This window comes from Danio rerio, chromosome 1 (genome assembly GCF_049306965.1).
Source record: "Danio rerio strain Tuebingen ecotype United States chromosome 1, GRCz12tu, whole genome shotgun sequence".
In the NCBI taxonomy this organism is placed as follows: domain Eukaryota; kingdom Metazoa; phylum Chordata; class Actinopteri; order Cypriniformes; family Danionidae; genus Danio; species Danio rerio.
Window position 1 is genome coordinate 44,414,202 of NC_133176.1, and position 19,533 is coordinate 44,433,734.

Sequence of the window (19,533 nt, forward strand, 5' to 3'; positions counted from 1 at the left end):
TGATAAAGAATAGCCAAGTGAAATGAAATCCGCTGGCTGTGAGTCTTTACTATGCATGTTTTACCTGCAGGGTCTCAGCGAGCAGCATCTCCACACGTCTGCAGGCCAGAGTGTCCACCATGCGGGCAAGCACACGGAACGGCGTGTTCAGGAGTTTGTCCACGTACAGCATTAGCAGAGCCCCGGACTGACTGAGATGAATGCCCTCCAGACACTGCAGGGTCTTCTTCAGCATCACCGGCTGGACAGGAACACATTGAACACGTGAGTGTGCTTCACAGATAAAACAAGATGAAACTGTGAATTTGTTTGTATACATACAGTGCAAAGGTTGTCGCAGCGCGATTGTATGGCCTGTATGAAGAGCCCGCTGGCTGCTGAATTTCGGTGCACGGCACTGATGAGATCCTGAACAGGAGGCTCATGGGAAAGACTGATCAGATCGCTCACATGATTCACCGTCAGCCACGTCAGGTGCTCAGAGTCATGCAGGTTTTGACACTGAGAAGGAAAGACAAAAAGAAAACAGACATTTTTTATTCTTAAGGTCTTTGCACAGTGAAGTTTGAAATTTCCGTATTCATATCAATTTGATTTTCCCGAAATGCAAAGTTTATTTAAGGAAATCAGTGAAATTTTGATACATTGCTTGAAATACTTCACACATTTACATACAAATCCAGAACAGAGACTGGCAGTAAGTCAAAGACACGCACACCAAACAGAAGCAGTGAGCAGTGACAGTGTGCCAGTCACTAAATCCAGCATATAGGGGTTCTCAACTGTCTGCCACATTCTGTCTCATATGATGCACTGTGTTTGTCATAAATTTATCTGTGCTGAAGGCTCAAGTGACGCCATTCTGTATTTTGCCCTTTGCTTGTATGGTGGCTCTGAACAATCAAAACACCTCTCAAAAACAATTTTTCAGATGCGAAAAATGGAAAAAGAATCTAACCTGATTCAATTTTTTTTTTGAAGGCAGTGTGACAATACAATTGACACAACGCGAGGTGGAATTCATTTTTAATGAGGAAAAACTACAGCAAAATGTAAGATTCATCGAGCAATAATGTAAAGACATTAAAAAAGCAAGTTTGCATGAATTTGTTTTCTTGTCCAGTGCAAACGTCAATTCTCAAATCAATATTAATTTCTTGAATTAACCAAAAAAACTACATTTTATTTCGTTTCTCAAAAAACAAGAGTTTGATTTGGTATCTGAAGTAAATATGAAGAGCTGAGATGCAAAAACCTCTAAATGCCATCTGAAATTTTCTTTAAAAATTAGCATTTCCTATGTGGAAGTTCAGTTGTTTCAGTTTAAAGGCAAAGAATAAATTCTTTTCATGGTCTTCAAAGTGAAATAACTCGACATAAAGCAGATTGCAAATAATGCTCCTTTTCAATTGATATTTATGACAGCACTTAGAGCAGGGTTTCTGCAGATATCATAAGGTCAAGGTTAACACTTTTTAAGACCATTAAGTATTAAATTTACGACCCATATCACTATTGTAAAACACACATGAAGAGAAAATGCAAAATCACAAAATTAGTGGTAAAAATAAATGTATTCAAATTGAACAGTACTAAAGACAGGTTAGATGCACCACTGGACCACAAAAAAAACAAACAAATATCTTAAGGCTGATTTATACTTTCGCCTGGCGACGCATCGTGCACCTCACGAAACGGATGAGGCTTTTATACTTGACGCGTTCGCCATTAAAATATTCGATATACATATTAATGATAGGGGATGGTCAAAAGAAACAGACAGTAAAATCAGATGGATAAACAGAGAAGCAGAAAGTTTCCGGAACTCCATCATATCATTAATATCACTGAAGTTTTTAAACTTATTGTTTTTTATAATTTTTTTATTTATTTATTATAATGATTATAAAGATTTTTATGACCATTCAAGATTTTTTTTAAATCAAACTTTGATGCATCACTTGCTTTTGTTCATATCTCGGACATTTCTACCTATTGAAGTTAAATATTAATGTCAACAGAACATGGGTTGCTCTACAAATATATTTTGGTCACACTTTACAATAAGGTTCATTAGATAATGTTACTTAAAGCATTTACTAACATGAACAAATAATCAAAAACACATTTACTACAGTATTTGTTCATGTTAGTTAACGTTAATTAATAAAAATACAGTAGTTCATTGTGAGTTCATGTTAACTCACGGTGCATTAACTAATGTTAACAAGCATGAGTTTGGATGTTAATAATGCATTAGTAAATGTTCAATTATGATTAATAAATGCTGTACATGTGTTGTTCATAATTAGTTCATGTTAGTAAATGCATTCACTAATGAACCTTATTGTAAATTGTTACCTATATTTTTTATTATGGCACGAACAAAAGAAACGAAAAAAAAAGTACACTTACTAAAAATACTGACTTTTTTGTTGCCCACTCAACAATTTACCCATTACTGTCTGGCTAGTTTCTGTCCTCTACTTATAAGCTAAAAATACCATAATGGTCCAACATTCCTGACCATTATCTCCAATAAAGCCTAGAAATTGAGCATCAGTATATTGTAAACTGGTTTTTATATTCCTTTCCAGTTATCAAAGACATAATTTGTTACTTAATTTTAGTTTGTAAATTGTTATAAAAATTTAAAACTGTAATGCATACATCACTATAAAACCAAAGAATGGTGGAAAAACATATTCGGTAATACCTGTTTCAGACAAAATCTCTTCAAAGTGATTTATATTCAACTCAAATCAAACGTGGCGAACTTTTTACTTAAGTCTCAAAAATTTTAGTGAGCCGCCAGCTAAAATCATGTCGCAAGCACCCAAAACCGAACCTCCGCAAAGACAGCAATGACGTCACATTCGCGCACACTGAGTTCAGTAACAGAAAGCTGATCGGCTATTGCATGTTGGTCTCATTTGTAGTTGTAATATTGCAAAACACATTTGGACTTGTGAAATAAAGAACTACAACACCACAAAAACCAAGCAACAACAACAAAGAAGAATTTAAATGAGCATTAGGTGTAGCGTTACATGGACATCGGAAAAATAAGACCTGTGCAAAAATATTTAAGACCTAGAACAGCAAATTTAAGACTTGTAAAGGCCTAAAATTTAGATTTTTAAATTTGAGATATTTTAAGACTCCGAGGTTATTGTATCTGAACTCTTCATATATCTATTTAATTTAAATGTATTCCTCTAATTAGATTATTTGAAATACATGTTTAATACTGTACATTTAAACTAAATATATTTTATCCATTTACTTCAACATATTTGCAAAGTGAAGTACAACTCAGATCGAGCTCTTCAAGAGTTTAGAGAGGGGGTTTAAGAAAGCACACGTATTGCTTGAGAAACCTCACCACGTAATCACAAAAGAGGATAAGAGCTCCTCGGCGGACGATCTCTCTATTGCACATGGTCAGCTTTCCCTCGGGCCTCTCCTCCTCTCCAGACGAGTGTGGACTCAACAGCTTAGTGCTGGACAGACTGTGTCTCCTGATGGAATCAAGACACAACAATATTTACAGCTGCCGCTCTACCTGAGGGACCAAATGATTGACTGAAACTTTAAATCGCACATTTATCATGCACACAACAAAAAAAACAAAAAACAAATGAGTCAACTGTGTGGAACCTTTTGGGTTGGGTACTTGACAATATTGATTTTAATGTGGATTCTTAAATCTTCAGCTCAAATCTTTGCTGTTTTCTGATTTAAACTCACCTGCCATCCAATAATTTTTTTTTTTTTTTTGCACTTTAGTACAGCATTACAGATCACTGTAGCTTCGTCAATTACTAGCCGGTATAATGATCCAGAGCAGATAAACAGATAATTTTTTTTGCCCTTTCTTTACTTCAACAGCACTAAATATAAATATGAGCAAACATCAGTATTGTGAAAAGGACTTTACTGAAATATAACACGTATTATTTAAACCCTGCAAAGACCCCAGTAAAACATTTTAACAACAACATCATCATTACATTTACTTCAGAAAAGCCATTCAATTGTCATATCTTGTTAATAACTAGAAAAAAACTAAGTTTTTTGTACTGCATTTCTGATTTATTTAATTTTGAATTAACATGAAATCTCTTCATTAGCTAGCATATATAATTTAATTAATCTTAAAATTATCTATGTACAACACAATATTGAGGTTTTTTTTAATTATTAAATAAACAGTTTTCATTAAAGGTTTAGGTGAAATTAATAGGTAACACTTTACAATAAAATTCTGTTAATTGAACTTAGTAAATGTATTTACTAATATTAACAATGAACAACACAAATATTACAGTATTTATTCATCTTTGTTATTGTTAGTTAATTAAAATGTTAGCTCACAGTTCATTAACTAATGTTTAAAAGTATGAATTTGGATTTTAATAATGCATTGGTAAATGTTGAACTATGACAAGTATGCTACACAAATCTTGTTCAGTATTAGTTCATGTTATTAAATACATGAACTGATGAAATCTTATTGTAAAGTGAGAGCAATTCATGAAAATAAGAGTAGATTGTAATAGAAGTAATAATGAAAGGCTGATATGAATAAGATTTTACAAAACATCTGGGGCCTCATGTACAAAGACTTGCGTTGAATTCATACTAAAACATTGTGTACGGACAAAGCTGGAAATGAAAAAAATTCAGATGTATGAAACACTGCGTACGCGGAATTCCACGCATATTCTCTTTGTACATCCGAAATAATGTTTTGAGTGGTTAACTGAGCACAAGTCCACGAGCGCAAAACCCCTCCCTGACTCCTCCCCCTAATAAATATGGTAATGACTAAACTTTGGCAAAACCAAACAAAAAAGCAATGGCAAAAGCAAGCAAGTAGAGAAACTACACAGAATGTGAATTGGAGGTGCTCCTATCGGAGGTAGACCAAAGAAAAACTGTGTTACTTGCAAGTTTGTCCTCCGGAATTAATAACAAAAGAAAAAAAATGGAGTGGGAGAGTTCAGCTGACGCGGTTAACGCAGTGGGGTCTGAACATCACACTGTGAGTGAATTTGTAAAAAATTGTCCGATGTAAAGGTGCAGGTTAAGAGGAGAACAGGGACGCACTGTCAAAGTGTAGACTAAACAGGCGGCGGACCAGGGGATGCTGAACTAACACCCTTGAGGAGAGAGTTGCCTCATTTGTGAACTTTACTGTCTGGAGTAGTATCCATGTCTGTGGAAGACACAGATGTATTAAAGCAGCACTTTGTTAGGGCGGTATAGCAGCACCCATCTGCTCTTATCAAGGCAGCACCACCGGCATATAAGCTGCCTAATTGCCCACTCTACAACTGACCGAGTGCCTGCCACCTTGGAGCCTCATCCAAACCATGCTGTTAGTGAGGATGAATTAATCATGGGTTGGCCAAGGCCACCTTGCTACAATATTTGTTAGGCGCATTTGAGCATCACATTTTATTTGCACATTTATTGAAATGGAAATGTTTCTGATGCACGTATGCATATTCGTACTCAGATGGCGCCTTTATAGCAATGTGTCTGCAGTCAATTGCTCAGATTTCATTGGGAAAACCGGTGATCGCTGCAAATTGGCTTTTAATGTTTGGCTGGTCAACTGCATGGTATGGAAACCTTATATCTGCTAGACATGTGGATGATCCCGTGCCATACAGCTGCCATTGCACGGCTCAAAGATACTTTGTAGTGTTCAATTTAACAGCCTCTAGGAGTCGTCAATGGAAATAAATCAAACACACACAAGAAATGCACGTACGCCAGGCATGAAGTTGGCGCGGACCAACGCACATTCTCACGTTAATTTCATCGTTAGTAAATCCAAGCGTGAGTGTGAAACCTGTTCCTGAAAAAACTGAAAGTTTTTGTGTGTGCGCAGCGTTGATACATGAGGCCCATGGTCACGCTTTATTTTAATGTACAATTCATGCTATAAACAAAACATTAACTAAGACTTTTAGCTCAGTAAATGACTAATTTGCTGCTTCTTAATAGATAATAAGGTAGTAGTTGGGCTAATGTATGGAATGTAAAATAAGATCATATTTTATAAAGGCTAATATAGCCTTCATTTAAACAGTTAATATCTTAATAATAGGAAGGTAATAAGCCAGTAGTAAATGGTTTGAATTGTTACTGAAACAAAGTGTTACCAAACAGTGGAAGGCCAATGAATTATTTACCTTCTCAAACAAGATTTGATTTCCTAAAAGTACCACATATTTGTCTTAGTGCAGTGATTTCTGTTGTGTGCAGTCTGACCTGGGCGTCTGGTGCACCTCTGACCACCAGGTGTAGTTGGTGTAGTTGATGATGAGCAGGACCTGACACCACAGCAGCACCAGAGACGGGTGTGTGGTGATGAGCTGGAGAACCAGGCTGTTCAGACCCTCCAGGGTGTAAAAATCTCCCCCCTCTCCTCCCTCTGCCTTCAGCAATTTGCTGCCCGCTGCTGTGATACGCCGAAACATTCCTGGAAAACGCTGCGATGAGTCTACTGGACTGGTAGACACATGAGGTGTGCACTCTGTGAGTGTGTGTGTGTGTACCTGATTTGAAGATGTGTATCAGACACATGAGCAGCGTGCCGAGCTGCTGACAGTAGAAAGTGTGCTGCTGCTCACTCATGTCCACTTTCACCTGCTTATTGGCGATATCATCCAGCAACACCCCCACTAACTGCAGTAAGAACCTGACAAACAAATATTAATATTATCAATAATAATGATAATATTGTTATAATAATAATGATAATAATAATAATTAATAACTTGTTATTTAAAAATGGTGCCTTTCTGGACACCCAGGGTCGCCTTACAACAAACATCAACACACATACCAAAAACAATTAATAAAACATTGCCAAATAATTTTAAATACATAAAAGACTTGCAAATACAAACACATCTTAGATATAAAGTAACATGATAAAACATAATCATAAGAATGCCTGCTTAAAAAAAATGGTTCTTAAGACGAGATTTAAAAGTGTGAAGACTATCACTGTTCCTTAAATCCAATGGAAGGTATAGAACAGTGGAGTTCCATAGGCGAGGGGCTAAAAGATCTGGCTCCCATAGTGCTTAATCAGGTGCGGGGTGGTACTAGAGAGATAGAGTTGGATGATTTAAGAGTGCAAGACACTTTACTGGAAGCCAGTGAATCTGATAAAGAAGTGGTGTGACATGTTTGTGAGATGAAGTCTAAGAAATGACATGAGCTGCAGAGTTCGAAACCAGTTAGAGTTTATGGAGAAGTTTAGAAAGAAGCCCATTAAGAAGAGCATTACATTAGTGGATACATAAAGTGACTAGTGCGTGGATGAAAACTGCACTGTTCTCCCAACATGGGGAGAACATGCAAACTTGTCCAGACGAGGCTTAAACCAGCGACCTTCTTGCTGTGAGGCGATCGTGCTACCTACTGCGCCACCGTGACACCCCTACTACCAATCATTTCAGCACAAATTAATGTTTAATATATAGTGTCTCACTAAACATTTATTTTGTCTTTAGCAAATTACCTAGCGAAGGTTTCCTCAGGAGGGAAGCGCGGTGTCTCTCCGTTGGCATCCTCCATGGCAACAGGCAGAGTTTCAGGAGGAGCGGGCACATCATCGTCACACAGTCGACGGATGGTTGGACAGGAGAGCAGGTACGGAGACAGTGAAAGCTCCTGAATTCGGGACAGAATGATGTCCTCGGTGGACTGGGAGATGAGCACACGCAGGATGGCCAGAATCCCAGACACCCACAATTGCACTGTACCAACTGATGCCTACAGAAGAGAACAGAACAGAACAGGGACACAATGAGCCACTTTTCAGGGTTAAGGTGAGAACATGTTATGATCCAAAAATCTGCACATGCAATATCAAATGAATTCTTGATAATACACAGAATTAATCTGGAATTATCCCATTGAGACTTTGCAACAACAACAAAAAAAGAGGGGGGGCACATTTACAAACAGAAAACTTACTGGTTTAAAACTTTACTTCACTGTAAACAATGCTGGGTTCCTTCATGTTGTCCCAACACCCCAATTAAGTCAACCAAATTGTTTTTACAAGTTTAAGTGGACTGAAAAAAAATAATTAAGTTGTCCCCAAAAAAAGGTTTTCTGTTAGACTTGCTTATAAACTGCTACCTTTTTACAACTATTATTATTTTTTTAATCATCAATATAATGCTAAAGTGTTCTTTAGGGTTGTGACAACTAAGCAAATAAAATCTATTAAAATTAATAAATTTTTTTAATAATGTACTGATTACTTATTAATCAACTTTCCTCATGAAAAATGATAGACAACTCGTTCGAAAACTAAGTCACAATTTTCAACAAATAAATCGATAAAATGTATTTAATTGAGGAAGTAGTTTGATGATTTATTAAATGTCTGTTTAGCTGCAAAAATTAGAATATTAGAATGTTGAGTTTGAGAAAATACATGTTTTTTTTGTGTTTTTTTTATAAAAACCACTTTTCTATGTTATAAAAATATTCGAAAAATTAAAAGTCACCAACAGCAATAATATACAAGGTAAAATACATACATAATAATAATGATTGATATATATATATATATATATATATATATATATATATAAGATAAAAATCTAAAACAGTTTAAGGTTTACTAAAGGTTAAAGGTTTAATAAAATTTATCTTTAAGATAGCAACAGCTAATCAATACAATCAGCTGGGATTGCTAATAGAAATAATGAACAGCTAATTTGGTAATCGATTAATCAATTACTTCAGAGGTTGCAACCACTTATTAATTAAGTTACAATAAATCAATTACAATTAATAAGAAAAAATAACAATTCTTAATTTGAATACTAATAAACACATGCCTTCTGCTAACAACTAATCAAATCATTACAATTGAAAAGAAATAATCAATTGCTACAGATATCAATATCTCCAGCATCAGCTGTCTATAGAATATGTGGGTTATTTTTACTAGAGTAGATGGTGTGATGAACATGCTCTTCAGCAGCATATCCACAGGCCGCAGAGAGGATGGAGCTACAGACTCAAACAGTGTGTTTAACACACCCAGTGCCTCATGGGAATCCAGATGCATCTGTCAAGCACATAAAAGCAAATATATTAATATACACAGCATTCAAAAGCCATTAGAAAATCTAAATTGTGCTTTTCAAAACACGATTATATCAGTATATCAGACTGAGAAAGTCGCACTTGTTGTTTTGCGATCATTGGCAGGATGATGTCAGCGACCTGTCGCGAAAGTCTCTTCCACTTATCCTCATTCTCTTTATGGCACTGCTGGAGGACCAGAATAAACATCTCCAGCACCTGCATAAAAAAACATGCATGATTTTACATGGAAACCCGGATGTGTGTTGAGATTTTGCTAAAACAAACACACAGAAGAAAAGGGAGAGTGTTACCTGATGGTGCTGTATGAGGCGCAGCAGCATCGACACCACCACTTCCTTCTGAGTTTCTAGCTCTTTCCCTGCATCTGCTTTATTGGAGCCTCTCAGCACAAACAGGTCATGCACTATAGGCTGGAGAGCAGGGATTGCTGGGAAATGATGAGGAGAATAAAAAAAATGAGCAATTGTTTTTAAACAGAATAATGCTTTATATGATATGCAATTATTTCTACATTAAGAAGTCATTTAGGTCATTTAGACTGTCTGTAAACAAGGGAATAAGGAATCAGATTGTGGCATAAAAACTATTTTAAACTTACACTTTGTTCGATTTTTATTTATCGACAATGAAATTTACTAAAATCCAAGATTACTTAGCCATTCTGTAAAGTTATCATGTTCGAAGTTATCATTTTCCACAAGTTAAAAGGTTTTAGTAAAGTCCCTTTCATATTTTGTAAGACACTGATCTACAACCAAATTTTCTTACAGTTTTAAAGGAACACTCCAGCTCTCATTAAACAAGCTTTTTTTTTTTTTTTTTTTACAAAAGTTAACAGTATTACCACTTTTAAATCTATTATGCTGAACTCCTTGTCTAACAGAAACCCATTTAGCTTAGCTTAGCATAAATCAATGAACCATTAGTATCTTAATCAAAATTAATAAAATTATTATTTTTTATTATTTTTTAATAATTTTCCTCATTAAAGCTTGACTAGTTACATTGTGTACTTAGACCAATAGAATATTAAAAGTTGCTATTTTCTTGGCCGATATGGCTTGGAACTATACTCTGATCCTGGTGAAATAATCAAGGAAGTTTGTTATTAAGATAGCAATATCGATATTGATACATAAATGTAATGACATACTGTAGTGCTGTTACTTGGTTATGGACTATTTTCATTTGTATGTAATATCATTGAGCCTGCTGCAGCCATGGTATGGCAGTATAGTTCCTTGATTATTACGCCGGAAAAAGAATATAGTTCCTAGTGTAAAAGTGGTTCTGTCAGGACCGGAGATCGGCTGAATGGATTCAAAACTGGTAAAAACTGTTTATATCTAGGTAACTTGTAAAATGAGCCTACATTCTAAGCTCTACTTGAAATGATGATTGCATTATTTTTAATAGAAAAAAGAAGTGTTCATAAAAAGTTCTGTATTTTTGATTTCCAGCGTATTTGCAAGTTGTGACTGCACACACCGTGTGTTACTGCCTTTCTGCCACTGGCCATGATGCCGTCACACAGTTGAATGATCTTTGGGATGCTGATGATCTGTTTTGAGTGGTAGCGCTCATAGGACAGCAGAACCAGGAAGAAGAAAATGTTGGGCACAATCTCTTCAGAGTCCCTACACAGACAAAAAAAAATCATCAGTGTTGTTTAGCACACTAAAACTGAACATAGCACTATTATTAAAAAAAATGTCCGGTTAAGTATGATTTTGTACTTCTTTAAACTAATAAAAAAAAAAAACTAAAATTGATTAAAGTGACATAATGGATGTATAGAATGCTGCAAAACACCAGAAATGATCACTTGTTTCACAAATAATAGGCAGCAAAACTGTTTGCCTAATAAGTATAGGAGAATTCTTTTAAAAAGATTATAAATCTGACCGACCTCAAATTTCTGAATGGTGTCACAAGTTGGTTTGAAAATCTTACCTGAACTGGCCCACTTCAATATACTCAAACTGCTTCAGCACGAAACCAATGAATACCTATCAACATAAAGCAGTGATAACATGAATTAAATATTACCAAGATTGTTTTTGCCTTGCAGTCAGTGCAAATAGTGAAATGGAGCATAAATGTCTGACCTGGTCTGAGTCGAGTAAACAGTAGTTGACCCGCAGCTGAACGAGTTGTGCGAGTAGATCCAGCACTTGTCTCTGCAGGGCCACTGAGGTGCTGGTGGTGTATTGTTTCAGAGCTTTTATCACCAGTGGCTCAAACAAACGGATGTGATTATGAATGGCATTCTGAAACACACATTATCACTCACTGTTACTGTAATGAAAGACCAAGCAATTGATTTGAAATATATTTTCTGATCCAGACAGGATATGTGAGGCACAATATAAAAGTTATGATACAAAATTATCTAAAAGTGGCAGATAATAACACCATCGAAAATTAAACTGAATTGAAATTGGGCGCATTGGGTAGCACAATCGCCTCACAGCAAGAAGGTTGCTGGTTCGAGCCTCGGCTGGGTCAGTTGGCGTTTTTGTGTCGAGTTTGTATGTTCTCCCCTTGTTTGTGTGTTCTGTTTCCCCCACAAGTCCAGAAACGTGGTATAGGTGAATTGGGTAAGCTAAATTGGCTGTGTGAGTGTGTATGGATGTTTCCCAGTGATGGGTTGAGGCTGGAAGGGCATCCGCTGCGTAAAAGATATGCTGGATAAGTTGGCAGTTCATTCCGCTGTGGTGACCCCAGATTAATAAAGGGACTAAGCCGAAAAGAAAATGAATGAATGAATTGAAATTAATTTCATCAAACTAATTATAACGAATAAAACCAAACAGAAATAACAAAAACTAAAAATATAAACATGCTTCCCAAAAATACTCTTAGTCTTAATAATCTTAGTGTATTCTCATTAAAAAATGATTAATTATTAAATGAATATACTTGTCAGTCCATAAAAAATACATATACTTTTTTAAAACTATTTTTAAAATAAAAATGATTTCAAATATTGCTGTCATGCATTACCCCAATGTGTAATTTCTCATTTTCAATCCCCTCTTGAATCTCATTTAATAAATCTTATTAACTTTTTTATTTGATTTAAATTATAACAACTCATTTTTATTATTTTCATACAATTTTTAATTATGACAGTTAACAAACTACAGTTTAAATGTAATAGTAAATTTAGCCAATGTTAAACCATATAATGTTATTATTAATAATAAATAATTTCTTCTTCTAATCATAATTATTATTATTAATAATATTAATTATTGTTGTGTAAAATTAATTGTTTTCGCTACATTCATTCTTCCATGGCTAGACACCACACCGAAGTTCAAACCGCCACGGCTACATTAAAGCTTCTCATTCAAAACATTCAGTTGTTGTTTTTAATAGAAGTAATAATCGCACCAAAACGAATTAAAAGCCAGTGAAATATTACAGTGCAAACGTTTCTGTAATCAAAGTAGTGCTGTGCGTTATTTGTTTAACCTTTTAAGGTGACATGCTGACTGATGTGTGAGACCAGCAAACACGACGTAGGTTTCAGTTAGAATGAACACAGTTTCCATAATGATACATTATTTATAGATAAAGGTCTATGGCTCTGCATACAATGACTCTATCTTGCTGCAGTTTATAGCCGTTTCACTTTACTTCAGGATGCATTAATGCCACTCTGTAGGTCTATTGAAGACATTCATAAATATTCCTAGCAAAATCTAATAAATGTTGAAGACATACTCACTACATAAACGCACTAAATCGCACTTCAGCAGCATTTATTTCAGAGCGCACAAGAAAATCTCCGCTTGAGCAGCATATATTTGAGGGCGTGCAAGAAGTATGAACAGAGGAAATCGGCGCGCAAGCAAAGAGATTCGCATGCTCCTATTGCATAAATACAATCTCGACTTGTAATGCTGCGCTTACGACTTTTGTCATTGAAATAACGCCATAGGTAGTTGACAGACCTGTGTAAAAGGCCTGCCGCCACAGCTGAAAAAAAATCCCAAAGGAAACACTGATATTGATTTATCAATTTGTTCAGTTTTTTTTATAATAATACACACAAAATTTTTAGCACCCATAGCTACATCTTATAGGTCTATTTACCTTATCTCCTCGATGGCGAGTGACATTGGTGATACTTGACCTCAGCTGGTTAGAGACTTTTTGCATGACGTCAAACCACCTGTAAGATCCCAAACACAACATGTTAATAGTCAAAATTAGAACCACTTTATCTACAGGTCTATCTCAGGTACAGGCATGTTTTCTCACTCACCCAGAGGCGTCCTGTTCTTGTTCAGCTTGCACCATGTTTCTGAGACTGGCATCAGCAAGGGCCTGGGTGAAGTGAGTGTATGGAGCCATGAAGCAGTAATGGTAGAGTCCGGGTCTAACGCTGCTTGAGCCCAGCCGCAGGGCTTTACCTTGGGACCGACATGGGTTTGATGAAGCCCCCTCATACTGAGACGCAAGATTTGTCCCAAACAACGCTTTCAAAAGCTGTAAGCAAAAAGCTAATTGTGAAGCCCAGAAATGTTTATTGACATAAATTAAAACAGGAGTTAGAAATGCACACATCTGACCTGCTGAACACACACAGTGGCCATAGTGGGTTCCCTTGAGAAACAGGACTTTAGATAACCCAGGATCTCTTCAACACACTAAACAGATAAAAAAAAAATAAGAGGAAATGTTTTGTTTTTTCCTTCAGATGTTTTATTATTCATTGATGAGCTGGATCGATTTTGAGGTCATACTTTGCCAATATCGTGAAGGGTGGCCAACTCAAGCAGCTGAGAGAGCACATCAAGAGCCGACCTCAAGAAACCCCCAAACTTCTCATTGGGGTTGTGAAGGTCTAAAGTGACCTTGAAAAAAGTAAAGAGAAAAGACAAATGAGTTCAGCATTTTGTTTTGCTGTCCATGTCAACAGAGCTATTGGAATGAAATAAAGTCATAACATGCTGTATGTGACATCAAATAGCACACAAATAAAATAGTGATAGCCAGTGCTTAATTTGAGCCTGATCTTGACCCCCTGCTCTGTGAAATGTCAGATATTCGTGTTTAGTGTTCTGGTATTTATTTTAATTGATCTGGCATTAACTTTTGCGTGCATGTGTGAGAGAGAGCAAGAGCGAATGTGAATGAGTCTGAGTGAAAAACAGCACACGCACACACAAAGTTGTCACTTTGAACCAATCAGCATTCATTCATGAATTCTTTCATTTTCTTTTTAGCTTAGTCCCTCTATTAATCAGGGGCCACCACAGCAGAATGGATCGCCAACTTTGCCTCTATAATGCATTTCTTTGGACTATGTGGGAATGCAGAGCACCCGGAAGAAACCCAATGCGAACACGGGGAGAACATACAAACACATAGAAATGCCAATTGACCCAGCAACCTTGGTGCTGTGAGGCTACAGCGCTACCCACTGCACCACCACGCCGCCTCCAATCAGCTTTCTTCCGTTTACAATCACAGTCGTTGGTTGGTAATTGTTTCGCGCACAGTGAGCAGCGAAAATAAATAATGGCATAGAGGCCAACCTAAATAATATTTGTATTTTCAAAATGCCAAAGAGGCAGTCAAGCATATTTTCATTTTTTAAAACCACGAGTAAATCTGATCAAAAGAGATCTCGAGAAGATGGAACTGCGCCCCTGGATCAGGATAGCGGGAGACAGAAGCAAAGTGAGGCCAGTCAGCCAGAAAACATGACGGAAAAGCTAACAGTGGGCTCTTCTTGAAAATTACACAGAGTGAGTCTACTTTCATGGCACACAACAGTAAACAGAATACTGACGTTTCATACAGTTTATGTTTGTATTTACATATTTGTTTGATTGTTTTTATCCATGGTTGACCCTTAACTTTATATTGCACAAGATAATAAAAGACAATTTAGAAATTTGCAGATTTTTTTTTGCTATCACTGTTTAATGGCATCATGTTCTTTTAGCTGTTCTCAGTAGCTTTTATTTTCAGGTTTTGTTCCAGAAATCATTTATTTACAAATTAAGCACTGGTAATAACTGTTTTTTGTATTTAAAAAGACATAAAACAAACTGGATATTTCCATTTTTCAACGCGTCATCTTAGTTTCTTTGCTACTGAAGGTCACATGTTGCATCTATTATACATTTATAATGTATAAAAATAATAACAATAAGACATCTATACACAATAAAAGACATCTTACACAAGTGTGTTATTTTCTTGCACATGCTAAAACCTGTAATGTGTTCTTTGCTCATTTATAGCATGAAATCAGCAATTTGCCCAACAACATCTTATAATTTCCCATACCAGAAAATTAACAAAACTTATTTGATGTCTTATTTTTTTCTTTAAATGTCAGTAAATGACTTTGTGTTATTAATTTACCACTAGGAAACTACGTATAAAAGGGTTTAATGTTAACAATTTTTTTTTCAAACAATTGTGCTCCTTAGTTGCTTTAAAGAACACACTATTTATTTTAAAAAAAATCTTTTATGAATGCCTTTATTTCACTTTGGAATCCTTGCAGAATAAAATAATTTCTTATTATATGTTTTTAAATTCGCTCAAACACACACACGCACGCACGCACGCACACACGCACACACGCACACACGCACACACGCACACACGCACACACGCACACACGCACAAATCCAAACTTTTAGCATATTTAAAAAAAAAAACATAAGCTAAAGACTGCAGACTGACTTTATAGTTTGCATGTGTGGCTCTCAGTGCATCATAAAGCTTCAGGTAAGGAGGGAGGTGGTAAAAGCTGCCCAGAGTGGTGGATTTGTTAACTGCTGCTGTTGCCGTGCTGTCCGCTGCTCTGCCTGTGTAAAAACACTCAGAATTACTCAATAATTCAATACTGAAGAACATCATGAGACCATAATTGATGGATGCCTATTGTCTTTACTCAAAAAAGTATTATTGATCTTTACAGGTGGCACTGTAGCTGTGACTGCACCTGTGTTGCTCTCTCCGCCTTTCTTTGGGCTCATAGGGGTGGTGCCTGCCTCCATCATGTCCTTCTCCTTACCCTTCCGTCTGATTGGACTGAGAGATGGAGTGTTGGCCAATGAAGGTAAAGAAGCCTGAAAAAACAAATGTTAACAGAAATCAGAAATACAGATGTTTTCAATAGATAGGGTAAATATATAATACTTAAACATTTTTTTTGTAATCAGTATCTTTTGAGGGATTCCTTCACCTTGACCGCAGGACCGGGTGGAGTGTCGTCAAGCACATGAGCGCAGATGTTGAGGATCTTCAGCAGATGTGAGAACAGCTGCTCCACCATAACAACCAGAGAGCGGTCGTTGAGAGCAGGCCACGGCTCCTCCACCTTTGAGGAGGCGGGGCTAGACTCCTCCTCACCTGCCCATGGACTCTTCATGCACTTGGGTGCAACAGCTACAAAAGCAGGTGCAAAAACACGTTAAATACAAACAAAGAACAGTAAAAGACTGAAATGACTCTACACACTGCTTTTGTCATGAAAATAAACACTTTACCTTAGGCTGTTCGGTCACTATTGACAGATTAAATTTGATAAATACAAGGAATTGAATGAAAAAGACCCATATTGCAGAACAACAAACAAAATCTACCCACTATAATGATGAACACAGACAGAAATAACCCATACGCATGCGCACGCACACACGCACGCACACACACACAGTTGAAGTCAGAATTATAAGCCCTCTTGAATTATTAGCCAAAGTGCTTTTATTCAAGCCAAAATAAAACAAATAAAACTTTTTACAGAAGAAAAAAAATGATCAGACATACTGTGAAAATGTCCTTGCTCTGTTAAACATAATTTGGGAATTATACATAAAAAAAGATTTAAATATATTGTAATGATAATTTCTTAAACATATTCAGTGTTGAGTAAAAGTAATAAATTACAATTTTAAGCCATAGGCCCATACACACTAAGCTTGATAACTGTAAATATAATGATAAAGATATAGTTCTAAAAATTGATAAAGATGCAGAGGGACGATATCATTGAGATTTTTCTCAGCTGATGAATGATCAAACACAGACAACCAGTCTTATGCAATTTAGATACAGAAGCACACTGCATAATTGTACTGCAGGTCCTCTTTGAAATGATTATTCAGAGATAATAATGACGACCGTAAAAAGAACAATTTGTACAAGATTATACGAGAAATATTGAAAAAAAAGGAAAATTTGAAGGTCATGCTGGCAAATTGAAGTATAAAAATTAAAGTACTGCAGGACTCCAGTGCTAGCTTCAGTTTCTTTGTTTTACCTTCTTTGAAAATGCTGGGAAACTGACAATGGTTGCTAAATCTATTGTTTGATGGGATTATACAACACAAGCTCAATATTATGTTTAGATATGTTAGCAGCACACTGAAAATATCTGCTGATTACAGGAGACAATGCAGAATTCAAAGAATAATTTAAAAATAAACTGATCGTTGGTCTGTGTTGGCACAAATATATTTACCGTTATATGTATGGTGTTTGTTGTGAATCTTTTAATATTAATCTTTAGTAAAACAAAAAGCAGAAATAACATAACACATAATTCCACATGTTTACCTTAAAAAGTATCAAAGTAGCTCATTGAAAAAAAAAGTGATTTAAGACTGTAACATTATAAATGCATTACAAATAGCATTTTAAAGGATCCAACCCACCCTAGCCATAGTCTGCTCACGCTCATGCCATCTGGCAGGTGTTACAGAAGCCTGAGGAGCAAATCAGTGCGTTTTCGTGATTGTTTTTATCCTGTCATTATAAGACTTTTCAATAATACCGTATCTTACATACTTTTGAATAGCTAGTATGTAATAATAAATCAATAAATAGTTTAATTAGCACAAAATGTTAATATTACAACTATTTTTGCAAACTCTGCAATAGTTATTTAAGTAATAATTAATTCCCTTCTGTGATTAAAAAAAAAAATTGGGTTATATTTTATATAACTATATATTATTATATATATATATATATATATATATATATATATATATATATATATATATATATATATATATATATATATATATATATATATATAATTATAAAAGCTTATTTATTATGTTAGATTTAATAGTGTTTCATGTTTTTTATGTTCTTGTTGGGTCGGATGCAATGTAATTTCGTTCTGTATTACAACTTATTGTGATGTGTTGAATGACAAAAATAAAGGAAACTGAAACTATAATGTGAGACCACTTTGGAAGCCTCCTTATAATGGTAAAACTGCAGCTAAGCTTTAAAGAGTTTGTACCAGCGAGCAGGTTTCCGGCCAGTAGCAGAGCAGCCTGATGGGCAGAGAGATCAAGAGGGAACCAAGCAGAGGAGATGAGAGACAAAACCATACTGGCCACACCGACTGTCAGAGACCTGCGCACCTCCTCATTACTGCCAGACTGAGACAGACTACAGAAAAACAACAACAACAAGACAATCAAGCTTTTGCAGAGATTTAATGAAATATCAACAGCTTTATATTGGTCATGAAGGAAACTTAACTGGTGCAAAGTTTTGACTTTTCCAAACTAACAATCATTATTTTGAGGTTTTTGTACCTAAAGGAGCGTCCTCGGCTGCGGTACTGGCTGGAGCGGTTCAGATGAAAGACGGAAGAGCTCACAAAGCCACAGTGCCAGCCTGTGCTCCAGTTGCAGACTGGGAAGGTGCTGGACAAAAGGCACAGAGCCTCACAACAGCCAAACTGGAGAGAGAACATTACAGTAAGTATAGCCATTAGAGCTTGAGTCCAAATAAGACTCATAATACTTAAAAGGCACAATATCATTTTTGCATTTAAATAATTAAAACAGTGTCAAATATTTTGTTAATGTACACAGTATGAACTTATATTCTGAAATCTTTAAATTAACTTAAATAAAATTTAAATTCAGAGACCACTAATAAATAAATCAATGAAACAGAAACATACTGGTAATTCAAATGACCCAAGAAGACTCTGGTACAAGAACTGGAGCAAAATCAATATTTGCAATTCTAAGATAAGGAAAGACCAGAAACTAGAGAGAGATGACCACCCGGCACGTTTTATTAGACATGTGAGCAATTGTTGAGCATCTTTATATGATTATCTAATACCAGTCTAGCTTAATCCAATGTGTACCAATTGCCCGTGCCAGCCAGAGAGCGAATGCATACAAAAACATTGCAAAATAGCAACATTCAGCAAATTCAAAAATATTTGTTTGATCCTTTTCTTCCACTTAAATTAACTCTGCATTATCATACAATTTAACTTGACAAATAAAGCGGCCTGCAATAGTTTAATTGTATCATTAAACATACTGTATAGTTGCTTTTGTATTCAAGTGAAATGTGAAT

General features: G+C 35.8%; 1 protein-coding gene and 1 long non-coding RNA gene across 10 annotated transcripts in view; one reads left to right on the top strand and one right to left on the bottom strand.

The window, feature by feature from the left end:
• Positions 1-19,533, bottom strand: part of htt (huntingtin) — an 80,467-nt gene that overhangs the window by 30,020 nt on the left and 30,914 nt on the right. For all 8 annotated transcript variants that reach the window (XM_073907825.1, XM_009292973.5, XM_073907623.1 and 5 more), the window contains 21 exon segments: positions 18,750-18,895; positions 18,449-18,600; positions 16,379-16,581; positions 16,136-16,262; positions 15,874-15,998; positions 13,914-14,024; positions 13,740-13,817; positions 13,433-13,656; positions 13,261-13,339; positions 11,265-11,426; positions 11,110-11,165; positions 10,645-10,793; positions 9,447-9,583; positions 9,235-9,351; positions 8,993-9,115; positions 7,547-7,800; positions 6,573-6,715; positions 6,286-6,496; positions 3,386-3,521; positions 322-501; positions 65-241 (listed from right to left, as the gene is read on the bottom strand). In XM_073907825.1, coding sequence (XP_073763926.1) covers positions 65-241; positions 322-501; positions 3,386-3,521; positions 6,286-6,496; positions 6,573-6,715; positions 7,547-7,800; positions 8,993-9,115; positions 9,235-9,351; positions 9,447-9,583; positions 10,645-10,793; positions 11,110-11,165; positions 11,265-11,426; positions 13,261-13,339; positions 13,433-13,656; positions 13,740-13,817; positions 13,914-14,024; positions 15,874-15,998; positions 16,136-16,262; positions 16,379-16,581; positions 18,449-18,600; positions 18,750-18,895 — 3,090 coding nt within the window.
• LOC141386135 (uncharacterized) lies at positions 71-17,358 on the top strand. Of its 2 annotated transcripts, none has more exons than XR_012407386.1 (7): positions 71-264; positions 6,280-6,541; positions 7,539-7,856; positions 10,617-10,873; positions 14,397-14,921; positions 16,112-16,252; positions 16,356-17,358. It is a non-coding gene; the product is annotated as an uncharacterized lncRNA (long non-coding RNA). The 2 variants fall into 2 exon arrangements; XR_012407388.1 differs by having other exon boundaries at positions 14,796-14,921.